At 53.1% G+C, this 26,026-nt stretch overlaps 1 protein-coding gene across 5 annotated transcripts in view; it reads right to left on the reverse strand.

Moving 5' to 3' along the window:
* ATP9B (ATPase phospholipid transporting 9B (putative)) overlaps positions 1–26,026 on the reverse strand; it is a 222,078-nt gene that overhangs the window by 69,494 nt on the left and 126,558 nt on the right. For all 5 annotated transcript variants that reach the window (XM_032310715.1, XM_032310714.1, XM_032310716.1 and 2 more), the window contains one exon: positions 2,877–3,037. In XM_032310715.1, coding sequence (XP_032166606.1) covers positions 2,877–3,037 — 161 coding nt within the window. The remainder of the gene's footprint in view (positions 1–2,876; positions 3,038–26,026) is intronic.

Raw genomic sequence — 26,026 nt, forward strand, 5'->3', positions numbered from 1 at the left:
TATATATATATATATATATATACACAACTGAAAAAAAAAATGAAAATCGGTATCAGCTTAAAATTGCTTATAAAGGGGGCCCCTGGGTGGCTCAGTGGGTTAAGCCGCTGCTTTCATCTTGGGTCATGATCTCAGGGTCCTGGGATCGAGTCCCGCATCGGGCTCTCTGCTCCGCGGGGAGCCTGCTTCCTCCTCTCTCTGCCTGCCTCTCTGCCTACTTGTGATCTCTCTCTCAAATTATAAAAAAAAATCTTTAAAAATGCTTATAATGTATTACATCTCATAACCATAATTCATTTTTCTTGTTAACTTGATAAAAGGAAAAGTGTCAAGTCTTTTTATACTGTCATGCTGAAGAAACTGGAAAGTCCACAGGAATAAAATATTTCATTGAAAAACACAATAAAATTTCAGTGGTTTTCAATGGTTTCCACCAGTGAAATACAGAAGTGCCCTAGAGAAAAGGAACAGCACCCCCCACTAGGCCTTTGCATTGTATGACGGTCTCGAAAGGCACATCATAAAAACACGTTAGAACGGGCAGAAGACAAACGAGATTAATGAAAGCAAAAACCCCAAACTAAACCAAACCAAACCAAACCAAACCAAACCAAACCAAATTACTAAGAAAATGGGTGTTTGCTCTATGGATATGGGAGTAGCAGACTTTTGTTGGCACTTGCAGGAGGAGTGTGCCAGCAAGTTAACACGTGCCGTGCCGGTCACTACGGACACAGCCGGGCAAGGGGGCTCCCACGGGCAGTGGGGTCCACATGGGAACGTGCGGTTCCTGTTAGGCAGTGGTGTTCACACCGGGGCTGGTTCACATCAGGCACTGGGGTTGGTTCACACGGGCAGGGGGCTGCGTCACACCGGGCAGGGGCGCCCCCACTGGGCAGGGGGGTTGGTTGACACCACACAGGGGGCCCCCTGAGCTCACACCTTCCAGCAGTAAGTGCTGCTGGTGCCTCGTGGGCTGTGTGTGGGCTGCTAGGCACGTGGCCGACTTTCCTGTGGGGAGCTGCAGAAGGAAGCCTTGTAGGCCCCGGATTCAAGTCAGGAGGCTCTGGGGAGAGCTGTGACACTCATTCAACGCAGGAATGACACCAAGGTCCTTGATCTAGGGAGCAACAAGTCAAGCCAAATCAGCAGATAAAACCTGCAGAAATGGGTGCTGAGCTTGAGGGAAGGAAGGCTTCCAGGCCACTTCTGGGAGACATGCCCACGTGTGCCACGTCTGGCAGCGAACTCTGGGTTGTATTTACTGTACAAGACTGAAAACACGAGCGACGCGGACTTATCGCATTTGCAAACTGACTTTCCTTCGGGGCCATACTTCCCACATCCGTGCACTGAGAACGTGGTGCGTGTCGGGCACCAGGCCGGCTGTGCCGCGGTGGCAGGAACCGTGCGGAGGCGCTCTGTGCCAGGTTCCACGCACGCATCTGGCCTACAAGTGCATCCACGTCCCCGCAGGACGCCAGGCGACGTGCTCGGCACAGGTCGGGTTGTGGGGGGGGGGGGCTGTGACCAGGCCTTCGGACTGCTATTGACCAGGACGGTCTCAGCAGAAAGGGTCAGTTCCAGGATGACTCATCAATAGCTCTGGTCTGCCCATTTCCACTTACCAGTGAGTTTCTGGGGACAAAGATGCGTCACCAGAGCCCCTGCTGGCACTCGTTATGTGTCCATGGGATGACAATGACGCCGCGCCACAGCACGACAGCACGACAGACTATGTGCACACTCGCAGCTGCTCAGAGCAGGGCAGGACCTCCGGAGCGGGTCCCTTCAGGAAGGGTGAGACGAGCCCTCGGGCACGCCGTGCTCTGCTCTCAGCCCTGAGCCCGACGAGCCCCCGGTCCTCACGGAGCGGGCGGGCACAGAACCGCAGACCAGCAAGAGCAAAGACAGTGACCCGTGGGGACGGCAGCAGAATTAAAACAGGCTGACGGGACACCAGGTGGCCGGCCGGGGCCTCCCTGAGCACGGGGCAGCCCTCCCCGGCCGAGAAGGGCCAAGCCCAGCGTGCGGTGTGGCGGTGGAGGGGAACACGGGGCTGGAGGGGCGGGCTGGCCACGGGCCGCACGCCGGGGGCTGTCATGGGCGCCCAGGGGCACGCGGCAGCTCGGCTTCGGCCCTGTCCGTGAGTGAGAGACATCGCCTTCGGACAAACTTGTGGAGAAAGCTGGTCTTTCTCTTCAGAACGTTTCCAGCCCCGGCAGGAGCGCTCTAGCCCGGCTGCCTCTGTTCTGTGTCACGGAAGATGCTGCTTCCGGCTTCACTCAGGGTTTACTGGGCTCTAACTGCCCCAGTGTCCAGTCACAGACACGAAGCATCTTCTACAGTGTGTTTGTGGAAATACTTTAGAACGGACTCCCATCTGTACTACGAATGGGAGCAATTAAGCTCCACAGACACCGAGTTAATTACTCATGTCCCGAGGTCGCGGAGGATTATCACGGAGGAATCGTTCCTCGTGGAGAGGCCTGGCTGCTCCGTGCTCTCACGTGACAGGCGCACCGGCCGGCTTCCGCCACCTGCCGCAGGGACCCGTGTGGATCCAGGGGTCCGATGGTACTGGAAACAAAGTCTATCAGCGGTAAACAAAACCGTTCCTGGTTTACCCAGAAACCCCGCCCAGTTCTTGAATAGATTACCAAAACACTCACACCGGGAAAGAGCATCAGAGTTAACAAAAAGGACTCTGCCCCCCACGGGATCTTCTAGGGAAGCGCGCCGCGTGGCCGTCCCCAGCGCTCTCGGCGGCTCCCTCTGCGGCTCTGTGCGGCCTTCCTGCTCGCCGACAAGATAAATGCCCGTAAGTCATACTCCGCGAAAGCAGCTCTTTGTTTTACCTTAGTTCTTACACGTACCTGATGGGGATGATGTAGGAGAGGAGGAGGAGGAATCGAAACAGGTTGCGGTACCACGGGCCCGCAAATCCTTGCAAGGTTACCATGACGACCGAGAGAGCGACTAGAGCCACGAACAGGGCTTTGGTCAGCTGGTTGAGTTCAAGGTCCAACAGCCCAACCTGAAAGGGACACACAGAATTAGGGCATAACCATGATGTCCGCAATATTACACACCGGGATACATGGCGGCAATGAATGACATCCTCACACTCCTCTGGTATGCCCTTATCCACAACGAAACACAAAATGCTATTAACTCCACTCTTCTCCTGAAAAGTCTCTTAGAGATTTAGGCAGAATTTCTGAAAAGGAGTCACGATCCGCAGGGCATTTCCAGAACGGACGTACTGAGACAGCCAGGTATCCCACCAAAACGCACCCAGATCCTTTCTGAAGACGAAAATGCCAGGACAGCAGATGGGCAGACTGGGACGGGGGTGGGGGCGGCGCGAAGGACGCCACACGCGCTCCGTGTGCGGAGAGGGGACGCGCCTGTCCCTCCGCATGTGCTAATGACGCTCACGTGCATCCCATGCAACAGCTTTACGTTCAGACGGAGGCTCCCAGGAACAGGACAGTGTCCACCATCACCATCCGCCAGGAGCGTCTCTGAAAAAATCCTTCTCTGAACTAAGCAGAAAAGCAACAGACCAGGTGTCAGCTTGAGTGAATACCTTTTGAGTGTGCAGACCTCCTTAGGTTCTCCCAGTAAGGTCCACAGCCCCAAATTCGTTCTGCGGATCGCGTCTTAGCTGAGCAGAACGCGAGGGGAAGCTATGTCCATGGGAATGAACTGATTTTAGGGTGCATTCTGGGTGGGATCTGGGAAACAGTCAGCAGTGTTCATTCCTCAAGTCACAGGTGCACAACTTTGATCTCGAGCTCCGGCGGTCTGCCCACTGTCCCCCCGCTGAGTCGCCTGCCTGGAGGACCACACTGTGTTAGAGCAGTGGGCGGACGCGGGGTTCTGGGCTTTTCTAAAAAGGCTTCAGAACGACACAGGGGGGAGAGTCGGGGTCACACAGCAAGGACATTTCCTCAGGCATCAAAATAAGCTCATCTGAATGCTGGCTCTGCCGTCGGACGCTACGACCGGGGCCAACTGCACACCCTTGTTCCCATCTATAAAATGGGGCTGGAGACACGCCCCGTAACAAGACTCAGGGGGTGAAGACGAGGCACAGCCCCCGGCACACAGGAAGCCCCCACGCGTGTTCCTGTTCTTGTTCTTTGAGTCAGAAGCACCGCGCTCGGAGTCCGCACTTCCCACGTCTGCGGCCTCGGCCTTACCCTGGCCACTCGCTCTCCTCACCCCGGACTGGGGCTCACCTGCTCACCAGGTGGGCTCCCTGCCGGCCCTGGAGAACCGACGGTCTCCCCTGGTGATCGCCCACACGGGGGACCCCGACAGGGGACCGCGTCTCCCAGCGACGTCCACTCGCCACCGTCTGAGCTCCTCCCCACCCTCACACAAACCGCAGAAGACCGTCATTTAAAAAAGAAAGCGACTGCCCTCACTTTGATAAAATAAATGAAACTATAATTCTCAAACTAAAACATGTGAGGATAAGTGAGCTAATTAATTAGCAACCTGGTTTATTTTTTCGTACTTCTGAAAATCCCCAATTTGGGCCAAAACAAAGTTAGCTCTCCCCACGCCTCAGGCTTCAGTCTGCGTCCGGCGGTGATTAGCACCTGCCGCAGGCCTACAGGAGAACATTCCAGGCCGCGTCAGAAAAACACCCGACCTGGTCAGAACGTCCGGGCGAGCGCGGCTGTGACGACGTCGCTCATTAAATAAACAGAATTCGATATATTAAATATTAAATAAACAGGTCTGCGGAGCTTTCTGCCTGTGCAAGGTGACGAGAAACCGGCGCACCGAGCCTCCAGCGGCAAGAAACAGCCAGTCCAGTAGGAAGAGTGCAACGTACACCAGTGACAGAATCACAGGACACACAGCCTTCTGTCTGTCCAGCTGCTGCCGGACGCCACTCTGCGGCCTTCAAGAACAGCCTAGAAACACGGGAACCATAGAAGTAACCCGACGCTTGCCCGGAACGTTGGGTTCGGCCTGCCCACCCACCAGGGCCCTGCAGGGTCTGCATCCTGGTCGACCCTCGGGAATCCAGCCATAGGCCTTGGCTCCATCCCCAGCCCGCAGGCCCCGCCCCCCGCGCAGGGAAGACAGTGCCAGGGCCGTGGACTGCGGTGCGGTCCAAACTGAGGCTGTGTCGAGGACCCATGCTCAAGTCCGCGCATGGCCACAGGTGCCCTCCGCCCTGCACAAGCGGTCACATCTGGGCCAGGGGCCACCTCGCGGCCCTCCACCGGCAGCGCTCGCCCTCCCCAGAGGGCAGCAGGCCTCACAGGAGCCCTTGTGGGCTTCTGGAAACTTCCAGCAGGCCCGCCCGGTAAGGGCTGCTCTTCCCTTGAGAACCGGGCCACGGAAGCGCCCGCACAGATTTACCAACTGCATTTAAAGAGCCGCCCAACGAGGACAAATACCTTGCAATTTCCGCTACTTCAACTCCTACATAGTTTATGCTTGAATTATTGAGAAAAATAGGTTTTTGGATTAGAATGAAGAAAAATTAAGCTGAGGAAGTAGAGCATGTTTCAAAGCCCAGAGCCTTCTGCTGGGACAAAGGAGGCCTGAGTGTCAGGCCTGGCTGAGGGTCAGATGAAGCCATTATTCATTCCGTCGGGGAGAGAAGACTCAATTACCGCAACCCAAAGATGCTATCAATGAATGCAAAGTGCATATTTTACTCTATTCATCCAAATCCCATTAAAAAGTGAAAGGAATGATTTAATCTGGCCTTCCAGAGTTGGTCTTTTTTCTGTAATAAAATAAAGAATCACTGTCTTGCAAAACGCGTAACCACTGCCTCACACTCTCCCTGCGTCCCAGCAGTGAAAGCCTGTAAAAGCTGCGGCAGAAACAGTCAGAAACGGACACAAAGTTCCCTCTGGAAAAATGCCACAGACGGGACCGACAGGAAAAGCAGCCCGCGGCACACTGCGACGCAGACAACGCCAAGGATCCCCACCCTCCTGCCCGACCGAGACCGAGGCGCTTGGGCTCACCCGCCGGGCTCGCGAGCAGCTCAGCCCTGAGGCCCGCCGGGCCAGGTCCTCTCCTGAGCCCTCAGACCCAACGGGAAGCTTCTAACTGAACTTTTTACGTCCCCAGAGCAGGAAGCAGCTCTGCCGTCTCGCAGGTGGTGCTGGCGGAAGGACGGTTCTTCTTCCTGGAAAACCACTGCGACCGAGCTACAGCACAGAGCACCACCTAAATTCTCGATTTTTCTTTTGTCAATTCTAACAAAGTCCACTTTTAGTTAATAGTTCATATTTTCATACTCATTTCTCTAAAACGTGCTTAAAAAGTTTCTTCAACTTGCTTAAAATGCAATCTGGACTCTTAAAAATCGTAGTCGGTATAAAAACTAGTTAAGTTGTGAACTTGCAGGTTTTATAAAGAAGCTGCTTCACTTTTGATGTGATTCTCTTCCTTGTTTAAAAAAATTTCTTGAAAACACCTGAGCGGGCCAAATACCTTTTGCTATGATTGTAAAACCTTTCCACCCATAAAATATATTATTAATCACTCGAAGTAATTATGACTGTATAAGAAAAGGTAAATTAAGTACACTAGCAAGCAATTTTCAACATTTATTGTAATTTCCTATATTAGTAAAGCAAATTTTCTTCTACTTGTCATAATATTTGTTTTATTTGAAACAACTGTGATAACAAAATTAAATACGCTACTGGAAATTTTAATCTCCAAGGGAAAATTTGTGCATAATGTCTAAGACACCACAATGGTTCTGCAAAGGGGCTGTTCTAGGATAATGAGCACAATAATTGCCTGTATAATCTAAAATGCTACTAATGGCAACGATCGCAAATCCATTTAGCTCCTCTTTAATTTATGTACCAAGTTTTAAATAGCTAATGGTTCTCAGTAAAATAATGGTTTATACCAACAATAAAGGGTAAATACGGTATTCTCCTGCTTCATCAAGAAAGGATCAGTCAGGTCTTTGTCAATGGACGAAGGAGAGCCCGCCTTATCTCCAAGACACAGCGCGGTCCCATCCGTCTCCGAGCTAAACCCGTATCGCGCCACCAAGTCCACCCCAAACGGGAACAAAGGTCTCGTGCTGCACAAACTTAGTGAGACAAAAGCACAACGGGCCCTGGCACCCGCAAAGTGCCGGCCGTACGGTATTACCCCGGACTGGCACAAAGTGAACATCAAAATGCTCTCCCCGCTCTCAGAACTCCCATTTAGCGCACCTGTTACACCGAGGCGTTTTACAGTAGCAGAACGGTCAGACAGGAAACGTTAAAAAGCCAATTCAAACTCTTGCAAAAAGCTAACTAGTATTTTATTTTGTCCGGTATTAATCCTGTAACGGGTCACATTCTGAAACACAGAAAAGCCTCCAGCTGATTTAGCCCGGACGGCCCGGCACAGGCGGATGTACAGCGTTACACAGGAGAGACCACTTCGGGGAAAAATAATGATGGCCTTGTTTATCGTTCAGTAGCCGAACGCCTCTTGGACCAGCCCACCGGCTCCTTACCGTTCAGAATTTGGATCCTGGCTAGAAAACGAAGATGGGGTGACACTTTAACCAAACTGAAATTCTTACTATAAAAAGCACGCACAATCCTTTTAAATATCTTTGAAACAAATCAGCCCTATATTTCCCACTTTCTGGAGGCTTTCAAGAAATAAGAAAAAAATAAGTCATCTTTAGACCTTCATTTGTATTTATGTATTTCAAATAACTGAAACGCATATACGAACTCGAACTCCTAAATCTTACAGCAGTAACTTTTCCCATTTTGGAGTTTAAATTGAAAGTATTCGTTTCTACAAAGTGCTATAAGGTCTTCTACTCCTTCCCTCCAGTCTGGTTCTTTGCTCATCCCTGGACGTGAACTACTAAGCCTTGAGTGTCTGCTGTGCACACAGACCGGCCGCACACGCACACAGGCCGGCCGCACACGCACACAGGCCGGCCGCACACGCACACAGACCGGCCGCACACGCAAACAGACCGGCCGCACACGCACACAGGCCGGCCGCACACGCACACAGGCCGGCCGCACACGCACACAGGCCGGCCACACACGCACACAGGCCGGCCGCACACGCACACAGGCCGCTGCACACTGCAGACACGTCTGGGCTATTACTGCTCATCGCCTCAGTGATCTGCGAAATAAGCCACGTCTCTCCGAGCCATTTTAGTCTATTGGCTCAGTAATCTGTGCTTTTAAAAGCTCCCTAAATAAGTATCAGTACAATTCTTAATGTTACAGTATGTCACCTTAATTTTTAAAAATCGAAATGTATATTTACACAATACACATTTTAAAGTTTGTTGTTGGAGAATATCTCATATCCTACATTTCTGCCTGCCAACAAATGCTGCCCGACTCCTCTGCAGTCAGCAACCAAGGTTTCTGCCCGTGCTTCCTACCCAGTTATTACGTAAGACAGTTTTCCGTGAATGTTGAACAATTAAAGAGAAAATGGGGTTATTATTTTTTACATGAACAAAAAAGTGCTAGTGGCAGGACGAGCTATTCAGCAAGAAGTGAAGCCACTTTGCACATCGATGGGAGGAACGCTGAGCGCCGACAGGATTCAAGGTGCACCCTCAGTGCGCCGGGCTGGTGCAAACTGGGAATGGTGTAGTACACTGTCAGACCGCATGTCGACTGGCCGACAGTCAACGTGTCCGTCAAGGTGAAATGGTCCTAAACTCTTGAAACACGCCCCTGCTAAGTCTGAAGGGGCCTGAGTGCCCAATGAGGCTCTTTGGTCCAACGGCTGACCCTGCTGATCGTGGGAGAAACTTCCATACTGGCTTTTGTGTTTCCAGCACAACACATATCCTCTCAACAGGGTACTTTCTACAGCTGACAAAAATGCCAGAAAACTGCAGACTGTCTATGAACATCTGTATACACACATGTGTGCACCTCAGATTTGTCTGTGTAAAACGCAGGCTTGCTGTACACCCCTGAAGGGCGATGCGGTCACGCTGCCTCTGTCCGACAGCTCTGACTTGTCATATTTAGAACCGTCACTAAAGTATAACCAGTGTATCAGAAATCATCAGATTTAAAGCAATACAGTGGCTTAAAGATAAGTGGTAAATTTAATTTTTAACATTACAAAGTATTTCATATACTCCTGTATGCAACGTGGGACACATCAATGACATATTTAAAGCAAAAGTGAGTCTGTACAAACAAGCAAAACAGCCCGGAAGCGATCTGGGTATTTCATGGGTACTCCGAGCACAAGCTACACCCAAGTCCAGCATGAGTACTAAGAAACCCGATTTCTTAACGCACAGCACTCAATCTCATTACACAACAGTCCAAGTCATTTATTTGAAAACCAGGGACACAGGACTAACATGCACAGGCCGGGGCTTCCCGGAATATACCCCGCGGGCGCTGCCGTCACCTTTCGTGCTATCTTGCTGCTGTTTTTACACTAAGATCCCCTCTCGAAGGGATGACATGTTGCCGTTGAGCCGGCAGAGGGCGCTCGTGTTTGATGCTTTTTCTCCCGAATCCTGAAAGCCTGCTTTTCGCGTGCAGAACTTCCATCGCTCGTTCAACCAATTCAGCATGAAGGCATGTTACGGACACAGATTTATTTATTTATTTATTTATGTTGCCAAAAAGGGTTACCCTAAACATCTATTTTTGCCATGCAGAATTCAAAACAGAATTGACAGACTAACAGGAGGGGAATTTCCTGAACAGAAATGCACCGTCCCGGGAGGAGATCACGCACCCGGAATGCGTCCAGAACGCTGCGGTAATTGGCACAGGACCGCGGCACCACGGCTGCTGAGGACTTACATCTGTTACACAAACTCAGACGATAAAACCGTAACAACCGCTTACAGTGATGGCTTCAAGACCCTGCACATATTTACCTTAGTTTTGTGCCAACAGTGTAGGAAGCTATCCATGTTAAATGGTTTTGCCAATTTAAAATAACGACTTCTATAACCTAAGCTATCCACTGACCCCGGAAACCTTAACATCAACATCACTCACGGGGCTGGAATTCCAGGTCACGCATCTGGATTTCAATGTCATCGAATGAGCAGCTGATTTTGGTAATTATATACTTAACAGATACCCTACAGATTGCATCGACTTACTCTCAAATCCTTACTATCCACAAACACAATCCCCAAGAGTCTGGGGTCTAGCAATGTTGTCATTGTGTTTAAAAGACAAAGCCTAGAGGGATGTGGAGGAGGGACAGAACCCAGGTCACAGGTGCAAGCAGCACCTTGCGCCCAGAGTCTCAGCCCGCGGTCACACCCGACACTCTTGGGATTCCTTTGTTCCCTAGCAACACGAAAATCAGACTTTTCTAATAATAACCCTAAATGGTACTGATACTTTTACAGAAAGGCTTTTACCAGGCTCTTCAAGAGCCCAAGGGGAAACCGTGCTTCCCGCAGAGGGCGTTGGGGGGCCGCGCCGGCCTCTCCCGTCGCCTCTCCCCACCGGCCTGCATGGGCGAGGCCGGACCAGCCAGCACAGTCTTCTTCCGGGAGACCCGTGCGTGTGCTTTTTACTCCCTCTGCAGTGTGTCCAGTCCTGTTTTAAATATCTTGTGCGTGTGTTTCAGAAACACCCTGAAACACACCCTTATTTGCCCAGATCGCGCTCATTCACCAGTGCCAGCTGGGAAGCCGTGCCGCTCTGCTGAGGGCGCGGCCACACCCGCACGAACATCTGCACCCCGAATGCGTGTTAAGGAAATCGCAGCCCCCAGCCAGGACTGCCAGCCGGCTGCGTCCTCCAACTGCTGAGCACCACGACCACTTCCCCTCAGGAAACCCTCTGAACTCTCCGTGAGAACCTGGAAAATAATCTTGTGGTCCCTTTCTGATATCCCGAAACTGAGGTGTTGAAGGACTTGTTCTGGCGAGCAGCTTGGAACTGCTGGGCCACAGGTGACAGGAAAAGGCTGGGTGTGGGGGGGCTACAGGCCACAGCGAGGACTGGCGTCCACAGGATGCACGGGCTGACGGGGGGGACATGGCCGGAGCAGCCGCTGGCCCTGGGACCTGCCTGGCACTGTGCCAGGAGAGCTGCTTTTTGTTCCTTTTTTAAAAAGCAACTGTACATGGGCGGGGGGGGGGGGGGGGGGGGGCTTTCCACCTGGTTTTCGTCCCCTTATAAACGTTTGGTTAAGGAACTGGTTCAAGTTTTACTAGTAAACGAGGTCATCAATTTTCAATGAAACCTTAATTTGCTACCTGAGATCCTCTCTCATAAGGGGGCGCGACACAGAGGAGCCTGTAGCTGCTCAGTGACCAGCCTCCAAACGCTGCATCTAAATGCCTGCTCCCGTCACCAGCACACACACGCAGGGGTGGTTTGTGCGGGGAGTTCTCCGCCTTCGTCAAGTCTCCACAGAACTGCTGGGTTCCGGAAAGTCCTGGTCCGACACGGAGCGCAGCCTGCGGAGCTGCCAGGCCGAGTCCCACACCCCGGGGCAGGGAGGAGGACGGTGAGCGGGAAAAGGGCGCGGGGCCGCCCTAGCAGTGCGCCTCGCTGAGCAGGGCCCCGCGCGGGAGCCCCTTCCGGCAGCCCCACGGGGACCCACGCGATACCGCCGGCCGCACGTCACACGAAGGCTGCAATGGCGTCCAGCCACGTGCCACTGTCTCCCTCCATGTTTTGTAGATGACTGTGTAAATATGCAGGAATTTATGGACCATTTAAGGTCTCCGCCCCAATCTCCAAACATCCGGCAACTATCATTACATGAACCACTCGACAGTGCTTCTAAATCAAGAGTCGTTAGCTGGCTTGACAAGACCTATGACGGAGACGTTTACTGGCCTGCACGCCAGGGGCTCGGTTCACAGAGCCCGTGAAGCTCCCTGGTAATGAGACACACGCCCCCCGACCGTACCCGTGTCAAGCACAGGGGAGACCCGCAACACACCTGAGACCAGGGTCTCAACTGTCGTGGGATGACCCTGTTGTGAACTCGGGGACTCGTTCTGCCCCTGCTCTGTGCACCCCCTCGGTCAGCATCAGCAGCGAATGACCCCCTTGTATGGCCAACGAAGAGTGACAGAGAGAGAGAGACACCAGCGGAGAGTGGCCGGTCGGTCTAACATCTGACTTTCAGTCAGTCCGCAGTTATGATTTACATTCTGGTTTTGCAAGAAAAATGGCATTTAGCAGATTTGCTAAAAATTTTAAATGACAAACCGGAAGTAGCTGAAGAAACTTTCCATCTGCTTTACCTCCTTTATTATGAAAACCACGTAAGAGCTTCCTCAGTGGTATCTTGGCAAAATGTAACACTATTTTAAACATCTAAAATTTTTGTGTTACTTTAGGTCTTCAAAGACATTTTATGAACCATTTCATACTTAATGGCTTGTAAGCAATCCCAGGAGTTAGGAATTGTGTGAAAAGTTGCCCAGATTGACAGATAAAGTGAAAAGGTCTGTATTAATTTCCAAATAAAGAAATGCATGGTGCGCTATCTCACGATGATTACACTCTAAAGTACCAATTAGAACGCGTCAGAAACCAGAGCAAGTTGACACTCTACAATAAAGCAAATAATTTCCAGTTGGAGGGGCAGAAAATGTTAATATGCAATGTTCAAGACTACAAGAATCTTTGTAAAAGGAAGTAGCTAATAAGGTTTAATGATGCATGTCAGGAAGCCACAGTATGTAGGGAAACACAGCTGGCTTCATTTTGTAAACTATCTGATATACACATCTTTCTAGTTCGCGATTATCAGCTGTGCCAGTGCCACGGGGGACAGTTTAGCCTTCAAATCAGGGCATTCTTCTTGTTCTCTAAATTACAAGTAAAATACATTAATATAATACGGTGCTAGAGGCGAGTGCCCTGACTGAAGTTTACCCGCTCACAGAAGAGGAGTTAGGGACGTCTTCTGTGGAATGTCGTGGAATCCATCTCACCAGCCTGAACAGGCGACTAAGTGCTAGAACCCTCCAAACAAATCATAAAACAGACCCAATGCCGGGATTTAGGCGATTCATCACCTTCCTCAAACGGTCACCATCATGCCTTGCGCATGACAACACAGACGAACCTCCACATGCTTGGACTGAGAGACGCCACAGTCCGCGGCTGTGCTCCCCCCCTTCCAGGGGTGCGTGTGTGTGCGCGGAGGACCTACTCCGAAAGGCCGTATGCGTCCTGCTCACACACGCTCAGCTCTGGGGGACGGCAACGTGCAGGTGACAGCAATTAGCAGCAGATGACAGAAGCACTCGGAGTCTGTACCAGATGGCAGCCAGGGTCACTGAAGCCTTCCACAAGGAAGCCCGTGTTAGGCAACTATCAAACGTAAAAGCTCTTAGACACAAATTAATTATTCAGCCACCAGAAGACAACTGCTAGGTCACAACGCTAATATCAAAATGCTGTTAAAGCACTCGGAGCCACTTATTTTAAATGTAATTACACATATTAGCTGCTAAAAACAAGCATGCCACGTAATGATGAAAAGGTTGCCCTAAACTAAGAGAGCTAAAATTCTAGTAATTAGTGAATTGTCTTACGGCAGAATATACTCACCAGGTTCTCCCTCTGGATGAGGCTGTTTACGGCAGAAGCCGGGAACAGCCACGGCCAAGGGGGTCTGCACAGAGCGCTCCCCGGACCTCCGCGGCCCACGGAGAACACACGTGACGCAGCAGGAAGAGGGTACGGGGTCGCGGCTCCTCAGCGATCCGAGAAGAGTCTCGGAATCCCGGACGTGGTCTATCAGGCCTTGGTGCTCAAAAATGAAGTCTTATTACGACAGCGCAGCCAGGCCGGACGTAAGGGGCAAGTGGCAGTCAGATTCCCGAGTGGCTGTGCCGTCTCGAGGGGGTCGGACCCACTGTGAGCTGGTTTAACACTGGGGCGCGTCTCCCTACGTTCTACGTGAAAAGAAGATGCTCCAGGCAACGAGACAGGCACGCATACGTACCTGGTTTGCTGCGGTGACAGCAATCCCACACGAACCATGAACATAAAGGAGTTCGCTTCCGGTCTGATTAATTTCTGACGTCCACGACCTTGCCGCTCCCACCCGGCCCGGCTTCACCCGGTGCTGCCGCGCGACTCCTGCTGTGGGTGTTCGTGGCTCCATCACGGGTCAGCACACCCGGCTGACCGTCCAGGAGCTTCGGTCTCCTCCGGTCTGGCTTCCTGGGCCGGATGCAGCCCGGCTGTGGACGCTTCCTGGGCCCACTCATGGGCACTACAAGTGACCTCATCTTCATCTCCTCCGGTGACACTTCCCACTGACGACACACACTTCCAGCAGGTCCAAAAAATAAAGCCCGGTCAAATCTTGATTATCAATACTTTTCTTTACTGTTTTTATTTAAATGTGATAAAACTTGCTGACACGGCACCACCGACTTTGGGGAAAGTACAGACTAAAGAGAGTGATTCAACAAAGCAAGTCTTTTAACCAGCAGCAGAGTAATCGAAGGACAAATACCCCCCTCACCTGCCTGTTCTGCCTCAGCTTTTCCCTCCCACGCCCTAGTGGGTTCTACCAAGCTCCAAGCAGGGATGGGCAGGGTGTGTAGAGCCCCGAGGGTCGGGCAGAAAGGTGTCCCCCAAGAGCCAGGGTGGGGGCACGTGGAAATGCAGGCCTGAAGGACTCTCAGAGACGCACTCCACACCCCTGCACCCTTCAGCATCTCTCAGAGCTGTGACACTTAATTGCTGATTAACTGTCCTTACGAAACGATGCTCTCAAGAAAACAGCAAGGTGAGACACATATTCCTCCTAAAGGATAATCATCTAACTTACACGAGAGCATTCAGACCCCAGAAGAAGCTGCCGTGAGATGCTGAAGTGCGGTTTGGTCATCAGATTTCTCTTAAACAATGAGCCACCGCAGGTAAGCTAATTTTTCTTCAATTTCCTTTCAAAATAAGTATGACAAGATGGTAGGAAATGGCACCATAATGACTAGAATTTAAAGGAATTAATTCTTCCCAGACTATTTTAAGTACCTATAATACCCGGCGGCACACCCCATCTTCCCATCCGCCTGTCACCGCGACAATAGGCCCCAGGCAGGCCTCGGCGCACGTGCCTTCCCAGAGCTCAGGGGCTCGCGCTTCATCCTGGGCCCCGCTCCCCGAGCATGGTCCGTGTGCACAGAGTCCGCTGATGTCACGAGGCAAATTCTCCGTCTTTGTTTCCCTTCCAGATGCGCGGCCGGTAACTGACCGTGGGCAGCGGTGACACGGGCAACACCGGCAGGCACGCGGGCAGAGGGCTGCCTCCCAAGCAGTCCGTCCACACAACCAGGCGAATGGCGCCACGCGCCTCCCAGGGTGGCCGTCGGAAGCTCTTCCGAGGAGAGGTACATCTGGGCCTGCTGGGGTGTCTGGCGGAAAGGCGCACCCCGTCCCCTCAGGGCCCTCCGCACAGACGAGCCGGGCTGCCTGCCCGGGACACCCTCCTGGAACCTCCGTAGCCTGGCCCACAGCTGGGACGTGGGACTCGCTCACTGAAGCCCACGGCCATCATTCCTGCTCCTGCTGAAGTCACGACGATGCGTTTCCTTCTCCTCTGATCGATCCGTTTCAGACCCGAGCAAAAATGCCGTCACGGAAAAGCCGACGCGGGTGCTGCGGATCTTGCCCCTCCTGAAGTCCAAGCACCAGGACAGCGACCTCCGACAGGAGAACCCGTGGGCTGCTGGCCCCTCAGCCTCTGGTCACACACGTCACCGTCTCAACAGCAGAGGGAAGGAAGGAAGGCAGGCGGACGGCGCAGCCTGTCTGCCAAGCTTGTGAGGGGGCAGGCGCAGAAGAGTGGTTCGGGCCTGGCCAGGACGGTCGGGGGCTGCTGTGCCCGCGCTCCTAAGGAACTAGTACCGGCCTGGCCAAGTCTGAGAGTCAGCGGAGCTGCAGAAGAGCTGGAGCCGGCCCAGCATCTTCAGGGTGGCTGTCCCACCACTCCGTCCTCACGTGGCAGCGTGTGGAGTCCGAGTAGAAACGGTGGCACCGACCTGTTCGGGTCGCCCTGCACTCGGGTCTTGCACAGCAGCAGCCCGAATGGACGGAAAGCTGCCACGTGCTTCTGTGCGCCCCTGCGCCACACATCAGGGAACCCCCGTCTCCGGGCCTCACAGAGATACGAAGTGGCTTCCCCAGAGCCCCGAGGGGGCCCCCGCAGAGTCTTGTGCTACGAGTCACCAAGCTTCTCATTTAAAAACTATCAGCCAGACACTGAAAGGAAATGTTTCTGAGGGTGGGGCCGAGGAAGAGAGAGGATGCTAAACACGCCGGTGTGGGGCCTGACCCAGGGGTCCGTCCCACAACCCCGAGATCATGACCTGAGCCAAAATCAAGAGGCAGTCGCTTAACTGACCGAGGCCCCCAGGCGCCCCAAGACAGTAAATTTTTGAGACAACAATGCTCCACATGGGACTGGGGCCTGTAATTAAAATGCAACGTTTGCATTTAATATTTTTAATGGGAAACCAATTTGGGAATAGAAGCCTTCACTGCAACTACATATGCGTGGTTTTTGCAATGTTCAGTGAGCCGCTGTGCAGCTCGCCATTTGTGTTGGACGCAGCGCTCGAGGACTCATCGCCACGGAAACACGCTCGCTCCTCGCAACACGCGCCCTCCTCCGCGCGGCTGTGTCCTTACGTGGCAGGAAGAAACTGAAAGAAGAAACTGAAACAGCATCAACAAAATCTAACTACCTGAAACAAAACAAAACAAAAATCGAACAAAAGGTGTATGGAGCTCTACAGAGAAAACTCACAAAACATTACTGAGAAAATTAATTCCTACCTGAAGAAACAAAAAGGGCACAATATTCACCCAAGCTCTGTGGACAGTGACTGCAACCCCAACCCAACTCCCCACAGCAGCGGGAGAGGACTACCGGGCACAGGAACCGGCGCACACCCACCGCACGCGCGCGTGGGACAGAAGCTGCGTGGCCACGAAGGCAGGACGGACCCTCAACGTGCTTCGGGGCCCACGGAAGTCTACAGGAGGAAACTGGAATCTGTCCCATCTTCCCGGGAAACATAAAACCCAGTTCCAGATTTACAGGAATATGAGAAAGGTAACCTAGAAACTTCTAGAAGAGAGTATCGTCATGACCTATGGCACAGGAAGATTTCTTAAACCACAAAAAGAAAAAAAATTGGATTATGTTAGAATTAAGAATCGCTGTTTACGAAGACACCACAAAGAGCACAAGGAGGCGGAGAGTGGGAGGAAGTCGTGCCCCGACAGGCTGCGCGCTCACAGCAGCAGTGTACGGGGCACTCCCACGAGACGGAGAGGACGGCCCGCCCACGGGAAAGACCGATACGGACGCCCACACGAAATTCTCAAACTGCGACGCCGGGGCAGACGATAAACCCAGGAAGGAAGCTCACCCTCACCAGTCGTCCGGGAAACGGAACAGGAACACAGTGGGCACCAGCACCACCCACCAGAACGCTGAAACTGGGGAAATATGGCAACGCAGGTGCACACGGTGCCAGAGGAACCTGAACTCCCAGCACTGGAACCGGGTGTGCTCGTCGTGGAAGACTGGAATCACGAGAGATGAATGTACTCGCGCCTTGGGCCCGGCGACCTCACTCCTCGGGCAGCCACCCAAGAGAAATGTATCTGTGCGCACCCAGACTCACGCACACCAACGCCGGAACGGCCAGCACCTGGCGGGAAACCAAAGGCCCCCAAACGCAGAAGGCCGCGTCCCACGACTGGTTTACTCACGTCATGGACTGGTGCACAGACGTGGCCGTGAGCAGAGCGCTGGGACCCGCTTCACACGTGAGCAGGTCTGTGCCGCAGAAGCCAGACCTAGAGGTATGCCTCTCACGCAGGTGCCACGTTGTGTTAACTTCACAATCCAACAAAAATATGTCGGTTACATAGGGGAGGACAGTGGCCATTTTAGGGAAGGGAAGGGGGCGGAAGCTTCTGGAGTGCGGGTGAAGTTCCACTTCCTGCCCCAGTAACGGACTAGGAGTGCGCGCTCACGTGGTGAGGACCGGACCGGCTGGCGACTACTGCGCGCGCTAACAGAAACTAAAACAGAAAATCCAGACAGTAAGACAGAAATTAGGTATCAGTCCTGTTGTCAAACAAAACGCAGGTACTGAGGAAAACCTTCCTGCTGGAGCTGACACTGCCCCAGCGTGAGACGAAGGGCTGGTACCAGACACGTGCAGGGAGACTCGTCCAGAGGAGAAGGAAACACGTGTGAACTGGATCGGGCGCCGTAGCGGAGATGAAGGAAAGAGCGAGCGTCTCTGAAAACTGCCGAAGTGGAGTTCGCATCTCGTGAAGCAACACGCACAGCTGTCTACGGCACCCCACACGCCCACGGGAGTCCACCCAGCCCAGCCGAGGGAGGCCCCCACCGACTCCAACCCAGCAGGGCCAGGAGGACAGAGCTCGCAGGCCGGGGCAGGGGCGCAGCTGCAGAGGTGTTGCGGTGCACGGTGCACACGCAACGGCACAGGCACACAGCCCTTCCTGCTGGCGGAGCTGGTCTTCTGGGAGGGGGACTAGGATGACGGCAGAGGCCAGAGGGCTTGCACGCTCTAAATGTCTCAACTGTGTGACCGGGTTAAGCACAGAGCTATCTCCTCCCTGCCGGGCTCTGGAAGAGTCCAGCCAACCCACCAAGCGGGGCTGCTTCTCCCCTCAGGCTGGTCAGAACGTTCCGGGAGCTTGCCGTCTGCCACCCGCCTTGGCCGGGAGTGAGCTGCTGCCCTGGGCACGGCCTGTCCTGGCGGGCCACGGTCTGCACCTTCTCCAGGCCGGCGCTCTTCCTCTCTCTGGGCTCCGCCAGGGTTCCCTCCTCCGTCAGCTTGCAGTCTCAACGGGGCACACGTGCCTGTAGACTTTGTGGCCTCGGCCTGGCTTCTGGTTTGAGCTTTGGGATCTGTGGTTCGGTGTCTGTCATCGAGGCCGGCTCCAGCCACGCATGTGCTGTCTTCTCTGGCTGCTGTCCCCTCCTGAGACGGCCCCTCGCCTCCCGGAGGCTCTGCTCGAGGCTCCGGCTCCGTCATTCTTCACTCTTTCCCTTCTCATCGGTGAAGTTTCTCGTCCTGTGGCTCCCGCCAGTGGGGCACAGCCCAGCGAGCAGCTCGCGGCCCTGCTTCGCCTGCAGCAATCCTTCTGATCCTGTCTAGAGCGTGTCCCCCACCCCAGCAGTGGCATCTGCTCTGCCACAACGTCAGTTTTTCCAACCAGAGCCGGGAACATGCTGACCATGTAGCTGTCGCACCCCGTCCACTCCCTCGGGGACCTGCACCCGCCGCCAGTCCGGGTCTGGAGTCAGCTGTTTCTTCACGCTGTCTCCCCAGCTGTCAGCACGTCTCACGTCTATTCAAAGCGGGGCCTGACGTACTGGGCAACATGGACGGAGGGGGGCCTCCTGTGCAGGAGCTCGAGGTGCCCGAGGCCCTCTGGTGTCCTGGCTCCATGTCCACCACCGGCTCGGGCTGCTCGAGAGCGGCCCGGGGGTGTCTGCCTGCAGCTCCTCCATCAGGAACCTGCTACGGAGCTGCTGCAGACCCACCGGTACGTGGCTGAGCCGCGAGGCCTGGGGAGCGTCCTGTTATTTCCTTACTAACTGCCAGGTGTTCACTGGACCCGTCACCTTCACAAATGGGGGTCTGGGCGGGAGAATGCCCTCCCCAGGGGGCACAAGGCCAGACAGGCTTTTGACGGTCTACAGTCAGACTCTGCTACGGAGGGCACACTCCTCCCCTACAGATCAAAGCCTCCACAAGGGAGCACCCAGGTCCCAGCCTGACAGCCCCCGCTCGCCCTCCAGAATCCATCAGCGGGACTCAATCTGTCCAGTGCATGGCTCGAGCTCAGGACAGCTCAGCCTGTCTCTCACATTCTGGGTGACAGTCGTTGACTCTGTAGGCTCACCTCCTTTCTGCTGTAGGACCGAGTGCTGACTTGCAAGGCTGACACTGGATGGGGCCCACTGCGCTCCCCCGTTCTGGCTAGATGCAGTGATGAGGCTGAGGTCACACAAGCCAGGAGAAACCCAAGTCCCCGGTCACCCTGAGGAGACAACTCCGTGGGCAGGAAGGATGCTCAGAGCTGTTCTCCAAGCCACTGCGATGTCCAGGCCCGTTTGTTACGGCACATTAGCTTACGTGGATTCCCCGCTCATACGACCCTGACAGCAGAACCCAACATCCCTTTCTCTGCTTTTGGAAGCATCTTTGCTGGAAAAAAATCACACAGCAATTAAAGATCATCCTTCTAGAAATGGCATCTCCAGCCTCTACGAGGGACTAAGCAAAACGGGTCCGTGTCTACTTGTTAGTGACGGCTTGTTCTTCCAGCCTTTGCTACTCCACACTTCCAGGGCTCTTCCGAAGGCCGAGGGCTCTCCCCTGACGACTCTGACAGACAGGCACGTCCCCTACTTCATCCAGACGTGGAGCCAAGTGGTGTTTCGTGACCAACCATCTCTGAGCCGATCTGTACTGACCAGGGCTCCTGCTCTCCCTCTCCTGGGACGTCCCTCATCCATTTCAAGGACACCCTCCTCTCTGCTGAAGACCCTCCTGTGTCCTTTGGGATGTTCTTCTACTGACTTTGTCTCTCTGAAATCTCCCATCTCTTCCTTGCTATGAGCATGGCCCAGAACCACAGCCACGTTAAGTCCTGGAAAAATGCCCAGCCCGGCAATCCTTATCACCTCATTCCCCTCCCTCCTGGCTCATCCTGGAGGTCACTGGAGCCCTGCAAAGTCAGAGCCATGTGTATGCTCTAGCCTGTCCCACTTGACACTGGTGATCACTCGCTCTGGCTTCAAACTCTTCTCTGATTCAACTCATACCTTTGCCCTTTTTTTGTGGGTTCTATTCCTCTGACCACACTAATTCTTGGAGGACCACGGCGTCATCCTAGGCCCAAGCCTACTCAGCTTCCACGAGAACAGTCTCTATGCCCACAACCCCAGCTAACAGCCAACGCTCTACCTTAACCAGGAGGGACAGCCTCCTAGCTAGCCACACCTAGAACTCTCTCCTGCAAGTATCAGAAGTCCTCAAATGGCCAACATCTGGGAAGGTTTGAGCAGTGGGTGTCATCTGTATAGAACGTAGGCTGAGATGTGCAAAGCTTAATTTTATTTTCCTAAGATAAATCCTGAATATTCAATCTAATAGAATACAATCTGGTCACAGCCTAAAATCACACTTACTGTTTCAGATTTAAATCAAACTGCATTCTGGCCTTTGCCACTCTGTCTCCCAACCACTACATCTAAGATCCAGGATGGGGGGAAGGGGGCCTCGTGGCACCGAGGATGGGGAAGCCCATGCCCTCGCCTGCTATGTGCATGGCAGGGGCTCCGGTGCTGAAGTCCCAGGTCGGTGGTCAGCACCACAGAAGTCACTTGCCTGCTCTTCTGCCCCATCGGCCCCTCGTAGCGGCGCGGGACCTTCTGAGACCGGCCGCCCTGCTCCGAAGCCCGCAGCACCCGTGGGAAGGGCTCACCTGGGCAGCACCTGTGTGGGGCTGTGGCAGCTCCTGGTCCCATAGCTGTGCTACGGGGGGTCTGCCCCATGACACAGGACCTCCACACCCACGTCTCCCCTTGCTGCCCCCCCACCCCAGCTTCCAGGGCAGGCTGCGGTGGGAGGTCTACAGAGGGACGGTCTGGCGGCGCCGGCCGCCTTTTCTGCCGCTCACCCACAAACCCCACCTTGGCTTCTGCAGGACGTGGCTTCTCGAATCTCAAGAGCACACAGCTCTTTCAAATCGAGTCTCAGGTTTAAGACCATCAAATTTGTTTTAATCTATTTAAAAATTCCAATGCTCAGCACAAAGCGAGATATTTTTTCTTTCCATTAATATTTTAAAACTCCCTCGTTCCCTCGTACCTCTGACCGCATTCTGAGCATTTATGAGGTGTCAGGCCATGGACTGCAAACAGAACACACGCGAGCATCCCCTCGACTCCGTGCTGTAGAGACCACACTGAGCTGTCTGAAACGGTCTCACCAGACCTCGTGTGCGGTCCGTCTCGCGTTTTGAACCAGTCCTCCACCGCGGTCAGAGCCATCTGCCACGTGCACCTCCCTGCACTCAGCCCACTTTCCTCCGGCCCTGGGACGTGGGTCGAGCACTGCACGGCGGCATGGGAGGCCCCGGGTGGCCGAGGCCCCGGCTGTTTCTTCAGGGTCTGCTCTTGCCGCCTCCTTCCACAGCCGCACGCGACAGGAGGGACGAATCACCTCCGGTCCGGGACCCACGCACCCGGGGTCTCTGCTCGCCCCATCCTCGAGTCTGACCCCTCCAGGCCACACCCCTCCCTCCCAGCCCCAGGTGTGTTAAGGTCAGTTCCCAGTGCTCCCAGGCACGAGAGGGCTAGTCCATTTGAAAACGGCCTGTTAAAGCGTCTCCCACTGAGCAGGTGACAAGCTCCTCCAGGGACAGATGTTTATGTCCGCACGGTTTTCCTGTGCCTTAAAAAGCACCTGCACAAGACCAGTGTTCACGGATGGGTGAAGGAGCAAGCTGCCGGCCTCCCAGGTCATTCTGAGGAGAGCAGTGAAGCACTAAACAGAAAACAAAGAATTTATACTCCGTTTCTAAGTATGAAACATATATGGTGAATTGCTATCGAAAGGCTTTATCGAACCAGCTGAGCTGGTTAAGTGTCCGACTCCTGATTTCAGCTCAGGTCCTGATCGTGGGGTCGAGAGATGGAGCTCCTCGCTGGGCTCTGCGCTGGGCGTGCCGCCCACACGGATTCTCCTTCTCTCTCTGCCCCAACCCTAGAAGAAGGGAAAAAAGCTTATGAACAGAAACAACTTCCTATTAATTAATAACAGCAGCAAATAACTCGACCTGCGTCCAACCACCAAGGTAACAAAGTTCAGATCAGACGACCAACAGACGTGGGCTGGACACGTGGAAGAGCTGCCCGCCACCCCAGGTTGACTGAAGGACGGAGGAACGCCGAGCACTTTACTCTGAGCAGCAGTGCGGCATTATCAAAGTAAAGGACTGAACACGTTCACACTCGTTGAACAACTTACATTGATTTCAAGGGGAAATGATTAAATCGTTCGTTTGTCCCTAAAGCTCACGCATGAACGGTCTCTCCTAAGCAGAGTGGATCTCACTTCGAAACCAGAGCCAGGCCGCGCCCTCTTCTCTGCAGTGCGCTATTTCAGCCCTAAACCAGAATCAGAACACACAAGCTGCAACCCCGCATGTCACACGTCCTTAAAAGGGACTTAAAATGTGTAGTAAATGGAATTGTGCAATCACATGGATACTTTAAAATGTCCAAGAGCCCATTTATTTACTTACTGGTGTGGGTTAACTAGCAACCACAAATGTCTTCAGAAGAGTTAATGGTTCTTTTTTTTTTTTTTTAATTTTATATATTTATTTGACAGAGACATCACAAGTAGGCAGAGAGGCAGGCAGAGACAGAGGGTTAGGTAAGCAGGCTCGCCACTGAGTTGAGAACCTGATGTGGGGCTCGATCCTAGGACTCTGGGATCATGACCCGAGCTGGAGGCAGAGGCTTTACCCCACTGAGCCACCCAGGCGCCCCAAAAGTTAATGATTCTTGAGGCAGAAAGCCAAGGCTCGACAACAGATCTCAAGGAGTGATGACTAATTAAAGAATGTGAGGAAACGTCTCCATCTGATTTTCTTCCAGAATCCAGGGTACAATCCATAGTAACCTGACCTGACTGCTAAGAAGGCAAAAGCAGCACATTCCCCTGCGACCGAGCTGCTGCAATGCCATCCGCATTTATCTGAAGTAGGGAACAAATGCATCATCTTAGCCCGAAATTAAAACTTGGAAGTAGTCGTTTTTCTTTATATTGTTTGGAATTAAAAACATATTAAATTGGTCCATTATGAAAATCCTGTTTTCTATGTTGTGTGTTTCAGACCATGTCTGTGTCTTAAGGCTATGAAACAATTTTTGTAATTGTAATAAAAAAACAAATTATTGACTTTAACTTAAGAAGATTGTTGCTTGAATGACTAAATATTCAACCAAAACAAAATAAATCCTTCTCTAAATTGTATCCTACACAAGCCGCTCATCTCCGCAGGTTAACGCCCTTGATGCGCTCAGGTCATATCTGTCTCCTTTCTTCCGTGTGTACGGCTGTCTGCGGTAGCGGGAGGGGGTCCAGCCCGCCACTCGGCCCACCACCGGCTCTCCGGAGTGTGGCGTGGGCCGGCAACCTTCCTGCGAGGATGGGGAGTGGGTACTCTTTGTCTCGTGAGCATCAGTCCCAACGGCAGAGTCCACAGGACTCCAGCTCTGCGGCTGAAGACATCCGTCTGAGTTCCAGGTCTTGCTTCCTGACTGTTTGTGACCTCTGAAGTCACTTAATTTGGAATTAAAAAAAAAAAAAAAAAGTCCTTAATGTCAGCACAGCAACTCACAGCGAGTCACTACTTACTGAGCTGAGCTCTCTGTAAAGTGCAGGGAGAGAGACAGAAGATGAATGAATCCATGACGACCTCCCCCTTTTGGTTAGAATCTCTTTCAGGACATTGTTCATTCCGAATGCCAAGCAGTAGCAGATGCGAAAAGCCCCGCCCCGAGTCCGCTCTGCTTGCGGAGGAAGGAGCAGACGGAGAGCGGACGCTGCTTCCTGGTCTCTTTGCCCACAAACAGCCATGCGGGGAGCCCGAGCCCACACGGAGAACGGGCCTCGGCACCTGTGTCTGCCCAGAGCTTTCCAGAGAGGAGGCTCCCCAGCAGGAACACGGGTCACACTCCGGCAGAGCGGCCCGTGACCACAGATGTGTGATGGATAAAACACCAGGGAAGCATCGCATTTAACACTCAAAGAGACCGAGCAGTTGCAGATCTCGCTTCCTCGTAAATCACTTAAAGACAAACACTATTCTACACTCACCTAAAGGCTCTTTCAGGGTGAGGCTCTAAGTATTTAAGACGTCTTTCACCGGCCCTCTCAACAACCGACTCACTTTTCAATCGGCATTTGCTGAACGCTTCATGCGTCGGGTCTCGACTCGCTGTAGGCTCCGGCTGAGGTCTACGAAGCGATCAGCAGCGGTCGGAGCCTCACCGAAGCGGAACGAAACAGAACTGGAGGATGGGCACCTGGACGCGTCCCTTCTCGACACAGTGCACGTGCCGGTGCCCGGGGCAGGGCTCGCAGCGAGCCCCTCGAGGAAGGACACAGGCAAGCACAGCCGGGCCCGGACGCCAGAGCCCGACAGGAGCAAAGAGATGCAGCTGGCAAGTGTGGCCGATCAGAGAAGTCAAAGCGTCAAAGGCGACAGTAACCAGGTTTCTCACCGCAGAGAGGAAAAGGAGACCAGCAGGTGTGTCGGAACGCGCAGCGCCAATCTACACGAAGTTGGGCTTCACGGTGTGCGTCTGAGCACACGTGCGTCCCTCTGTCTGTCTTCCGCCATGCTTCCATCTGTCTCCTTACTCCGTCCAATGCCTGGGCCTGCATACAGCACATCTCAACAGCAGCGAGCACACCCAGGTCCCCTCGGACTTCCAAATGCCATTCTCTGATGCCAGGGCTGATCCCAGGGCGGGGGCAAAGAAAGCACAAGATGAATCTGGAACATCTTTTTGTAGCAGAAAGAAAAAACAGTATTTTTATTTATTTATTTTCTTTGTTTAAATTTAAGTTTGATCCAGTTACCATATACTGTATTATTAGCTTCAGCAGTAGAGGTGACTCATCAGTCGCCTACAATACCCAGTGCTCATTCCCTCACGTGCCCTTAATGCCTGCCCCCAGTCACCCCAGCCACCCTCAGTTTGTTCTCTACAGTTAAGAGTCGTTTATGATTTGTGTGATTTTGTCTTATTTTTTCTTCCCTTCCCCCAGGATTCTATTTTATTTCTAAATTCCACATAAGAATGAAATCCTATGATAACTGTCTTTCTCTAATTATTTTGCTTACCGTAATTCCCTCTTGGTTCCATCTACATCAGTGCAAGATTTCGTTTTTGATGGCTGCGTAGTATTCTA

This window comes from Mustela erminea, chromosome 13 (assembly GCF_009829155.1).
Source record: "Mustela erminea isolate mMusErm1 chromosome 13, mMusErm1.Pri, whole genome shotgun sequence".
Classification (NCBI taxonomy): domain Eukaryota; kingdom Metazoa; phylum Chordata; class Mammalia; order Carnivora; family Mustelidae; genus Mustela; species Mustela erminea.